The sequence below is a fragment of the Nipponia nippon genome, unplaced genomic scaffold (assembly GCF_047370975.1).
Source record: "Nipponia nippon isolate SJK-2023a ecotype South Korea unplaced genomic scaffold, ASM4737097v1 scaffold_4, whole genome shotgun sequence".
Taxonomy (NCBI): domain Eukaryota; kingdom Metazoa; phylum Chordata; class Aves; order Pelecaniformes; family Threskiornithidae; genus Nipponia; species Nipponia nippon.
The window spans coordinates 67,221,592-67,234,122 of record NW_028262358.1 but is presented as its reverse complement, the minus strand read 5'-3'; the positions used below and the strand labels follow the sequence as shown (position 1 = coordinate 67,234,122).

Below are 12,531 nucleotides of genomic sequence, written 5' to 3'. Positions count from 1 at the left end.
AAAATAATACTACAATGAACAGTAAATGATGAATGGCTTACAGTACAAAAAACAGTGTAAAAAGGAAGACAAGTTTAAATATTGTTGTGTATGAAAGGGATGAAAATAATACAAGGATGAGAATCAGTAAAATGATAGGCTGGAACATCTGGGAAAGTAAATACAAAGACAAAGAGAACAGTCAATTAATGGAATAGCAAGTCCAAAGTTTCAACAAAATAAATAGTGAATCAGACTATGCTTGTGGAGGGACCAAGTGCCCATCTCCCATTGACTTCAGTAGGAGTTCTGCATGGTCAAGCCCCGAAATGTCCAATTTAACTATTGCTGTTATTTAACTATTGCTGTTATTCATTTAGAGAAAATACTAATTAGTTTGCTTTAAATTTGTATAAGCCCATGCAGTGCTCTGCCTTTAAGCTAATGGGAGCTCTACAAGCTCAGAACTATGGCTAGATCAGAAAGTGAGCATGCTAAATGCCGTTTCTGTTTGATTTCATGCAATACATGTATAGTAATTGATTAGCTTTAAACTCACTGCGTCTGTGACTTTCTGATACAAGGAAACAAAAGACTAATTAGTCAGCGTAGGAATAAGAAATAATAGCTTTTAGCTTCACCTGGCAACTACTTTGACTGTAAACTAGCAGGACAGCACAAAGCAAATTAACACAGCAAGAGACTTACTAAAACATTGGATAATACCATGAGCAATAACAAGATTTGTCAGCTATAGGATTGCACGATAAGATAAGGGTACGTAATTTTCATTTTTCATGGCAAAAGATCTTGAGTCAGCAAGGAATTTGCTCCCCAAAACCTCTCTGGAACAATTCTGCATAAAAATGAACTACAGAAAAGATGCTACTCACTGCTGCATGTAAGCAGTGACCCATAGGCCTTCAACAAGATACAATCAGTTACAGCAATTCCAATATTCACACTACCGTGTGGCTCTGTGACTCTGTAAAGTAGATTTGCATGGTTTATTTTTCTCTGTGGTTTGTCATATTCTCTATCATTTTGGAAATTTAATGTTTCCTCCTGTTTAAAATTAATAAGATTTTCTTTTTATTCATTTAACAGGAACCCAACCACTAAGAAAACAATCACGTTCATTTATGTGCCAAAAATGCTGTCTGCACTGTCTTTACTGGCGATGAAGGCACAACTCTGGCAAATGCAGTGGCAAAGCCAGAAAGGAGTAAAATCTTCCACCTCCTAGAGCATAATTCTTTTAATTTCCAGGAGACCAGACTTATTCGCTGTTCACAAATATTGGTAGAACAAGGTCAAATGTATGGCCAAATGAGGATTTAAAATAATTTAAGAAATAGCACTTTTTGTCCACTGTCTAGAATAAAGAATTTTCATGTGCCATACATCAAATTTGAGGCTTAATTGACTTGGCAGAGCCTTTTTACCTGTAGGCCGTAATAAGTAAAAGTCTACCTGACTCACTGACAAAGGTTCATCGGCACTTCGATCATCCGAAGACTTTGGAACTTCGAGTCTGTCGATGAAAGCCTGGAGCTCTTTCCTGAAGGCCTTCATCTGTGCGTTGATCCGGTAAAGAAGCTCATGCTCACGTATTCTGCTGCCATCGTCTTCCTCATCCATCAGTCCAAAGAGGTCCCCATTGGCTACATAAATTCTTGCCTCTGTTATGATAGTGCTCGTGTCAGAAATTAAGCGATCTATTGTCTTGCCCAGCCGCTCAGCTTCAGAGCGAATGTCCTTCATCTGCTGCCTGTCAGTGAAGCTTTTTTGCCACCCAGATGGTGTCGGATAAAAAGACCTTGTGGGTGTCAGGCACCGAATGTTGCGTACCTCTTCGGAGTCACTTTCCCCACCGATGGGGCCTTCCCTTTTGCGGTGAGGGGGGCGGGAATCATCATCGCTCTCTTTTTTTCCTGCATCACTTTCCGCATCACTGTCTCTGGGACTGCCACGGATCCCAAGATGAGAGGCCAAGTCATAGCGTTGCATGTTGGACATTAAGACTCTGTTCTCATATTGGAGTTGCATGACTTTGCCACTCAGCTCATTGATCTGCATTCGTGCAGCTTTTAGCTCTTCCTGTAACGCTTCTGTCTTGGCATTATCATGGTGCCTAGAGCTCTCATGGGCCCCAGACTTGTACTTGTATTTGTTCAGCTCAGCTGTTATGCGCTTGTTTTGTTCTTCCAAATCAGCTAAATTTCTCCTCAGCAATTCTGTTTCATCTTCTACTAGCTGCAAATGCTGTCGTAATTCTGACAGGGATTCACTCTGCTCTCCCAGGAGCGGGTTAGTGGTCCCTGAGAAATCATCTCCCCTTAAATCATCAAGCTCTGCTTTCAGTCCTCTATTTTCTACTTCTAGTTCCACTATTTTCCTCCCAAGAATGTTAGCTTCCTCCTCCACAAGTCTCAATCGAAGCTTGAGTTCAGCTTCCCTTGTGGTAGGTGGCCCACCTGCTTCACCTTTTGGCAAGGGACTGTCCAAATCCCCATAAAATGATCTATATTTTTGCAGCTCATGTTCAAATCTGTCTTTCTCTTTATCAATCTTAGCCATTTTCTTCCTCATCAAGGCTGCTTCTTCTTTGACAAACTGTAACTGGCATTTCAGGTCTTCATTGTCCTCCTTAAAAAAAAGAAAAAGTAGTATTTGAAGAAACTTGATGTAAAACAGGAGACCTCCAGTGCATGGTCTTAAATTACAAGATTAACAATCTCAGGTACATAGTTTTAGATACTAAGAGATTTTCCTGCAATCATTTTTTCATCGATCAATCAATTAAAGAGAGGGAAATGAATACTTAAATTTAAAAGAGGGGGAAAGACTAATTTACTTGCAACTAAAGTTTGCACAGTCCCCAGAAAATACATTGCGGGGGGGGGGCTTGTAAAAAATCCTTATATTTTCTAGACTTGCAACACTGTAATAGACTGTACAGTGTCCAGAAATCCTGAAGTCAGCACACAAAGGGCCTACAATCTTGTTTCACTGGTGCTCCCATTTACTTATTTTGCCTAAAATATCAAGTACATGAAAGCTGGTGGGTTCTGTTGCAGCATCAGCGGTTTGTTTAGGTGGTCCTTGACATAGTGTTGTCTGATTGCAGGTCTGGGGTAAGAGCTTTCCGTTTCACAGCATACAGGAAAACGAAGAGCAAAGCAAACAAGCAAGCAAAGTGAAAATCTACAAATCATGTACATCATTTCCATAGTGTCCCTGAAGCCTCCACATGAGAATCCAGGCTGCTGTTATTACAACATACCTCTGTTGGTGTCTGCTGTGACTTTTTTTCTGATTTTGGTAGGTCTTTGCTCCCTCTTCTTTTCAGTGATTGCTGCAACAACAACAAAATGAGATGCACCGAATATTTCACTAAAGAGGTATATGATTCAGTCACTCTTTTAAAACATAGCAAGTCAAATGCAACTACAAAGGAATTAATTTCTTGTAATCCTTGAGATACCAAATACAGAGGGGAGACACAGCTGCCCAAAAATGACACAGCAATGTTATACAAGTAAAATATTGGTTTGATCAGTCTGTTACCTTTTTTATTCAACACATTTTAAGACTAATGCATAATGAATGTTTAACACATGACAAGAGAGGTAAGAAAGCAGGTATCCCAAGCGGTAACTTACAGATGGGAAAGCTGAGGCAAGCAGGGAAACCCAGCTTGCCCATTTGATATGAACCCTAATGGGGCCAAGGCACTTAAAGATGCATCTAGCCAGACATGTAGCCTTAGGTTTTTGTGGTAGGCAAGCTACATAAACCAGTGTCACTGAGATCCCGTCAGCTGACTTGAGTGTACGTCTACAAGCACACCTTTCTCTGTGTCCCACCCACAGGCTTCAAGCTTGCAGTGTATTGCGGTCACACCTCTGTAGATGTACGCTGCAGACAAACTCTGTGCAGACAAACTCACACACAGATCTGGTCGCTAGGTTTGTTCTGTTTTCAGAACATATTCAAGTAAATACAATTTAAAACTGCTTGGACTACAAAGTCCTAGTGAGAAACAAAGCATATTAGCTTAACAACAGCACCACAGAAACACACGTATGCACCACCACGTGAGCAAGCTTCTTTGGTGTCTTCTCATCTGCTATGGAGCCAAAGTGAGTAGAAAAGAAAATCCTGCTTTTAGAGCAGGATGCACTGGGATTGAAGCCTACTAGCATATCCAGCAAAAATCTTGTAATTGCTGACAGTAGAAAGTTTGTTAGTGGGCAAGCAGTAGCAGTGGAAAGCAACTGCAATCATCCCACCGTCAACACCCAATACAGATCATTAAGAAAACAGCAGGAGAGCGGAAAGCGAGTAAGACAATATGGTAATACATAACATCCCACTTGCAGCTGTTCCCAGTTTTTATGTTCCCCAGGTAAAATGTAGGCCCTGAGGCAGGGCAGTGATACAACCAACACCATCTCCCTCCGAGATTATGCTCTGGTAGAAGGATCCTTTGTGCCACTGAGAAACATGCATTTCCATGCACCAGCCAGGGGAGAATCCAGCTGTATCTAAAAGCCATCCAGTTCCACACAGTGGGAATTAAAATATGTTCATAATCCTCAAGGAATAGAGTACAGTGGGTGAGCATGCTGTATATAACAACCCTGTGCACTGTTCGCCTGCTGGTACCAATTGCTCTCTTTCTTCTGCAGATCATCCCCATAACAAATACTAAGCTCATGGACTGCTCGCTCCAAAGGGAAAGTCAATGCCATTGAAATGACTCACATATAAATCTGAGCAATCACAAGAGATTTCTCATGAGGCGCTTTGCTCAAATTTACTATAGAGTTATGCAAGAATTAAGAAACACGACCTCAGTTTCAGAATCAGAACTAAAATTCACAGATGGGTCCACCAAGAACCAGAATTAAAATTTTTATGCCTCTTGCAGAAACACTGAATGCTCTCAGTAGACAAAACAATAAAACTAATCAAAGACCATTAGCTGTGATAGCTAGATAGCTGGACAGCTGTGAATCACAGGCTTCTAAAGGAATCCAGAAAAGACAAAAAATAATTAAATTAACTCGCTTTTTCCCTTTAAATATAAAGCCAACAACTTTGAGATCCAGTCTACAAAAAAAATGTTTCTTCTCCAGGGTCACGCACCAATTATCCTATTGCAGAAATGGTATATGCATGTGGAGGGTTTTTTGTTGTACTTCTTTTTGAATTGGCAAATTTATAAAGCAATAAACTTTCAGAGGAGCAGCTTCCTCCCCTGTATTACCATTAATTATACCGCTATGTAGAAAAAAACCTTTTCAAATCAGTTAGCACTGCAAACTTCTCCTTGCTCCAGATTCTTGCCAATACCACCCACTAATAAAATAACCAAGGCATAGTTAAACTATATTTCCGCTTGATTACCTAAACGCCTTCTATTCACCCTGCAGAGCTCAGCATCTCTCCAGATATAATGAGGTTCTGAAATGCTGAGCTGCAACTTCTTGTGTACCCTACAACTTTTCAGAAGATAAGAGATATATGAAAAAGTTTCCTGTGACGAAAAAAAGAGAAACTACAGAGAGCAAAAAGTATTTTTCTAGGTTTGACACAAAATGAAAAATCTGTTTTTCTCCTTTCTCTCCACATCTTTTGTGTTCCTTTTGGTAGTCAGGATAGCAACATTTTAATTACAATAGTTGTGGCTATGTAATGACTAGGCACTACTTTCTGTTCTGCTCTACCTGAATTAAAACAAACCATCCACAGAGCTTCTATTATTCACCAATGAAACGATGGCGGTTTTTAGCAACAAAATTTTATAGCAGAAAGCAATGAAGAACATGCACAATTCAATTAGCAGGATGATTTGGGTAAGTGGATTAGGCCCAGCTGGAATTGGTATGATCTCTTTTCTTGTGAAAAACACCACGAGACAGTTTCTGATCACTAGAGGTTAAGATCTCACTTGCACATCTCAGCTGACAGATGACATCTGCAAAATCACAGTGCCCCATAACATCGTGGTAGGGCACTGAGGCAATACTCATACTGAACAAAGAGTGCCACATATCAAGCAGTATATCCCGCTATAAATAATACATTTTTGAGGTTTTTTTCAGAGATAATTTCACAATTTACAGTGGCTACTCTTTCTATACTTTCTCTCAAGCCTTGTATAGTCCACTTTTCCAATCCAGTTTTCAACATTAAACAATTTATTGCTGCTAATGAAAAGAAATCCATCAAAGTAAAACAGAAAAAGGAAAAAGAAGTTCAAATAAACATGTGACAAAAACAAAAATAGCAACCCAGGCTCCTGCAAGTAAATCTTCATATTATCCCGGTAACTGGACACTATTAAAACTGTCTGCATGTTGCTTGTTTTGACATATGAACAAATGTTAGACAGGGTGAGTGAGTGATTCAGCCACCTTCATGTACAAAATCTGTTTGTTCAAAAATTTTTATGTTAGGTCACCTTTTAATATAATTCACCACTTGTTGATCCTTTTCCCATGTCACAGTGTACCACAAAGCATGCTGTAGTGCCACTAAAAGCCACCTCTGCTGTGTTCTCAATTGTAGCAAAAAAATCTGCCCCTCATATTCTAGAATTGGTTTTGAGAGTTTGTTGTGAAGGATAATATGGGGCCTCACATAACGTTTCTTCCGTATAATTTTCAAACTCATATTCAGTTCACTTTATTTAATGATTATGAATTAAAAAAAAAAAGACAAAGGTAAAGTAAGAAACCTAAGACTGCTTTTGCACTATCTGATCAGTAATGCTTACCAGACAGTGTTACGGTTTTAATAACCTTGAACAAAGTTACCCATCTGCAGGAGAAAAGAATAAGCAAAAAATGCATGTAATACTATTTCTACCATGGGGAGTTTGCTAAACTGCTCAAGTACTAATGAAATATTTCAACAGCACTGGGGATAATAAGACCAGCAACTGGGGCATGTATCATTATATTGTATAATCTCTGCTTACCTCTGAAGGACTAGGAGGTAAAACTGGGTTTGACCTGGCTATTCTAGCATTCACTGTAGCCAGCACGCGTGGGGCTGCACGTGTGTTCTGGCAATGCTGAGACGTTTCCACAGTCTAGGTAAGACCACAGATAATGTTCCTATTATATGCTCACCAGATCACATGCAATGGGCAATTCTGTTGTCATGTTCAGCACCATCGATTCTCCAGTGACCTTCACTGGAGTTTATCCAACGTCTTGCTGGAGATGCTAAGCGCTTCTCAAGTCCAGATAGTATAATCCTTCTCCTGCCAGCCCTAAACTGCAAGCCAAATGTGCAGTCCTAACATCACCTGTGATGTTCAGTGCTTCTCAGGTGTGAAAAGACCTGAAATCTACTCTGAGAGTAACACAATGCAGAAATCATAGCGTCACACTCCACCAAGTAGGAAAGCTGTGAAATGAACTCAAATTCTCACTACCTGATCCTAAGCTGCAGTAAATCTCTCAGCAATTAATAAAGAAGCCCTAAGCAAAACATGCCAAGATTTTCCAAGATGCTTATGTTTGATTATTTCAAGCCTGATCTGGGGGTATATGATCTAAAAATCAATGTAGGTATCCACAGGAGAAATTCCTGACACATAAAGGAATTTATGGGTGCACAGAGCCCCCATAACAGAGCAGGCTAAGGCAAAGGGTGTGCAGCTTCTTGAGTCCCCACAGCTTCAGTGGAACCTTCTCATCTGCACACAACTGTACTGTACATGGTTACGGTTAGCTGCCTTCCAGCTGCTGTGACCGGTCTGCAGAGCTTTCAAAAATCAGAGTAAACCTAACACCATCTTTACAGTCTTGAAAAGTCACTGAATATTTAATAACTTTTGGGCTGCACAAACTTGCCTCTGTCGGGCACAGAGTGACTATGACCAGAGAAATGGAAATTTGCCCTAAGACTCTCTCTGCATTTTCCCTTCAGTCAATACGGTGGGTAGCTCATGGAGCTGGATCAAAACAGACGCAAGACAGATTTTTCAGCCTACTGCCACCAACTTGTAATTCAATGTATTAGAATATATAGTAAAAACTAAATGGACGCTATCCATGTTGGCAAATTGGAAGTGCATATTCTCCTAAAAAAAAAAAAAAATCTTTTTTTTAAAAAATGTGTCCCTTACTCTGCAACTCTATCAGTGCAATTTGCCAGCAACAAACTCAAGACACTGCCTTTGTCTGTCATTGGCACAAGTACATAGAATGATACAACTCTTTACTCCTACCCCCCTTCAAGGGCAGGAGAAGTCCTGAGTATTTCAGTATTCTACTTGCTTGCAAAATTAAGGCAGGAAAGAAAAAGCAAGGGATAAGCGAAATGCAAAGCAGCACAGCACCCCTGCCCATGAAGCAAACACGAAGTATATCCCTACTAGCTCTAGCAATGCTCTCTTCATATTAAAACTGGCATATTTGAAAACACTGCTGAGGATCGATACAAAATGAAAGCAATCTTTACTACTTCACTATGGAGAGAAAAACAGTTCTTATATAGTCTTTTGAATATCTTCATATTGCAGAAGAGAAAATAGGAGCTGCCCTCCAATATTTGTATTATTTCATTTGCATTTATTTAGGAGTTATTTCAGTTATCATTTTCAGATTCTTTGCCATTTTTCATTTGCCAATTAAACAAGAAAAAAAATAAAAGGAGAGAAAAAGATAGACAACATTGGCACTTTACCCAGAGAAACCTTTTGCATTTTGAACCAAAACCACATTGCTAGAGCAAATAATGATAACTGTGGTATAACTAGGTAAAAGCATTCTTCACAATGCATAAAATGAAGCAGCACATTTATGCTTCCATTACATTTGCTTCCTTCTTTTTCTTATTTGAAAATAATCCTGAGCAGCAGAAGATGAAAGCTGCCTTTGCAAAGCTCCCCATATGGCCTGGTCAAATAGCTGGCCAAACTCTGATACTTTGCTTTCTGTGATCACACACTCCTTCATCCACTAGCATATCATAAAATAGGGGAAGCAACTTCTCTGAAGAGGAAGAGGTCTCCTGCCATTTGAACCTTTCAAAAGATGCAAGAGCTAGACACACTTATTTCCCCAGCGCTCTCCAAGTAGGCCTCATTATGGATGCAGAAATCACAGTCAGCTTACACTTGGTTCCCTAATCCCGAAATGCAAAAGCAAATCTCAGAACACCATGAATATTTCAGAGTGAAAGTACAGGAATAAGGTATTTTGTTGCATAGTGATGCTGGTTAAACCTATTTCCTAGGGCTTCCTAAGTTGCTGTATATTTGTCAGCTCAGCTATTTGTCTTTTTCAGGAGAAGAGAGTCAGTCTTTTTGTCAGGGTTTGCACAATGCCTAGTACAATGCACTGTCCCAGTCTTTATCTGGGACCGCCAGTATGACAGACAGTATGTCAGCATAGTTCAAAACACCACCACATAACAATACCAATAATCACAGTCACAGACATGGATATGGCAATTATGAATCAAATACATACGAGATTTTGCCAAATCTAAAAAGAGTGTTCTTTCTCACACCTATTATCACATGTAGAGTTTTTCAGTCTTCTTAGAAGAATATCGCAGAAGAGATTCCAAAGAAATTTTCAGGAGAGCAGGAAAGTGCAAGCAACCAGATTAGGTTCATTGCCTTGGTTACAAAAATGCGTATATATAAACCAAAGCGTAGTTACCATATCCCAACAAAAAAGGTTAGTCTGAAAATGAAAAGTAGTGAGAAGGAAAAGAAGAATGATTCTGCACACAATGTGCACCTTTACAGTGCTCTCTGGAAATGTATACAGAAGCCAGTTCTGCAAAGTTGTGGGCTGATCACACACGTACATTTCCGTTCAAGCCCATTTCATACTGAAGAGTCATATTAAATGCACAGACAGCTCTTACAGTCCCTCACCTGGATTCACAGGGTAGGATGGCATCAAGAACATGCACATCTGTGTAGGTTTGTAAGCACACAGCTGAGAAAGGAGCTTTGCAGCTCGCCCTATGAGGCTGTGCACCTCAGACAACGCCTCCAGTTAGAGAGACATCTCACAAAAAAAAATCAGATTTTAAGAGTTCATTTGAGAGGATGCAAAAATTTAAGATTAATTCAGGTAGGAAAAATTCTGAAATCTGCACATGGTCTAGAAGCCTGAGCAGTGAGCAGAAGATGTTCTGTTAACAGGGGAAAGAAATCCCTCTCTCACATGTCAGCAGTCACCACTCTGACTATAAGGAAGGGTCTTCTGTTACTCATCATCTCTTCTTTTGTCTGTGCTTACTTGGGAAAGTTCTATTAACCAGCCGTTTGTAAATCAGATGAAAAATATTTTCCGTAATACAACATATGGGGAAATTTCAATGGTATTTGGGAACTTAGGTTATTGAAAACAGAGGATCAGACTCTGCAGTGCTCTGAAGTTTTGCCAGTGTGATCCTGACACAAATTATATCTAAGTTTTAATCTAAGTTTTGTTGAGCAGCTCATGTAAAGAAGGTGATCTGGAAAAATAAACCACGGAGGTCAGAAGCTAAAATGGAAGGAAGACATTTTAGCAGTTTGGTCATCCCCACACCTACCTTTCTCACTCTGGTACCAGTCTGCTCTCCCATAAGCCTGCACCTAGTGCTTTTCCTGCTGTTTCGACCATGCAAAGATGGAGATGAGGGGAAGGAGAATATCGTAGCGCTGGCTGGAGCAGAGTGTCCAGCGGCTTCACTGACTACAAAACGCTTAGAAGACCTGTGACTGGTCCCCATGCCTCATCCTCCTAAATGATGACTCTTCCTCCTAAATGAAACTTGCTCAGGCTCCTAAGGGAAATGTGTATTCCTAGCAAGGGAAGGGGCTGTGGCTCTTAGGCTGACTTAAAACCTTCATGTAGAGATTGACTTAAGACTGTTACTTAAAGGTTCCCTTTGCTAGAAACGTGAAAAACTCATTCTGAAATTAAGTTTGACAGTCTTCAGCTCATTATAAATATTTGATGACTGGGATGCATTTTTAACTAGCTATAATGAACAAACATCCCAGTCTTCAGCATTTATCATAAATGTCACTGAACCAGCAAATCACCTGCAAATTAATGCCACAGCAGTCCTAATGGGGTTATGCAAGAATCAATTGTTGGTCCTACGCTAATTAACATTTTTTGCCGCTGCCTGGAAAAAACATAAAATAATATTGAATAAAGACTGCACATAGAGTACAGGTTGGAGAAATGTTAAATACTGAAAAGGGCGGTCACTGATACAAACCTTGGTGCAATCAAATAATCTCTGTTTTAATATGACTAAATATGAAGATAAACATGTAAGAACAAAGGGTGAAAGCTATGCTAAGACAATAGGAAAACAGCCTAGAGAATAGAGAAGATGTCTTGAAAATCCACTTCCCTGAAAAAGGGGGTCAGGGTCATAAAGGATAATCAGCTGAAACAATGTCCAAGTGCAATTTTGTGACCAAAAGGCTTAACTTAGTCCTAGGATTTAGATGTCAAACCTGAGGTTCGCTGTGCAATAACAAGAAGGGATGTGCCTCTCCACAGAGTCAAACCACCCTCAGACAAGTGGAATGAATCACTTCCAAGTAGTGCTCACCTTTCTCCTTTGAGGGAGGCCAAATTCCTAACTTAGGTTAAATGCTTAATTTTTAGATGTCTAAATGATATCAACTCTAAGCATGCAGATTTGAAAAAAACACCACCAAAGCCTTGATGCTAGACTCTTGAATTTAGCGTGGTAGTAAGAACATACATTTCCTGGCTGGTAACTAGCTTTCAGCAAATTCAGATGAGAAGGGAGGTGCAAATTTTTAACTGTTCCTAGGACAGTTCAGGAGGAGTTGTGGTAGACTCTTCTCAGCTGTCAATTTTTAACACAGACCAGCACCCTTTTCTGAGAAGTAGGCATCAGTTTAAATAAAATAGCTGGGGGTATTTTATGACCCATGTTATTCAGGAGGCCAGACTGGTTGATCATATTATACAGTTCTGGCCTCATAATTTCTGAATGCATTAAACCTGACCAAAGTTTGGGAACTCAGCAACAATGCTCCTAGAAGCACACCACAAGGAAAATGAACCTTTGAGCGTATCTACGTGACCATCAAGGCAATGTTCCAGTTCAAAACTCTTTCTGGGGCACTGTTACTGCTGCTTCTAATTAATCATTTAATCAAAGATCTAAACTGCTAGCATCTGTAAAAATTAAAATAATTCAGCCAAGCCTGTAATATAAAACACTCTTGGTAATTAAGCCAGTTAGATGTCATCATCAGTCATGCTTTACAGGGATGTAGAAGCCTCTCATTACACACAACACAGATGGAAACAGATGCATGGCAAATACCTTCTAAATGCAAGTATTCATCTGTGACCTAAGCAAAGAGCTTGGTTATTATCCTAACCTGGATTCATTGCTGAGATCGCCAAAGTCAATTAACACAATCATACAACTAGGATCAGACAAAACAAAATAGAATTGATACCCACAGGTCTCATTCTGCACATCTTTATATATGCTGTTGTTAATACTAGCAATGGGAAAAAA

At 39.7% G+C, this 12,531-nt stretch overlaps 1 protein-coding gene across 2 annotated transcripts in view; it reads right to left on the bottom strand.

Moving 5' to 3' along the window:
- Positions 1-11: 11 nt before the first annotated feature.
- MTCL3 (MTCL family member 3) overlaps positions 12-12,531 on the bottom strand; it is a 30,822-nt gene continuing 18,302 nt past the window's right edge. Inside the window, exons 4-7 of one of the 2 annotated variants that reach the window (XM_087776355.1) lie at positions 3,266-3,337; positions 1,453-2,628; positions 539-553; positions 38-148 (exon numbers count right to left, since the gene is read on the bottom strand). In XM_087776355.1, coding sequence (XP_087632481.1) covers positions 38-148; positions 539-553; positions 1,453-2,628; positions 3,266-3,337 — 1,374 coding nt within the window. Of the gene's footprint in view, positions 149-538; positions 554-1,452; positions 2,629-3,265; positions 3,338-12,531 lie in introns of both variants that reach the window. The other variant, XM_087776357.1, reaches the window with a different exon arrangement.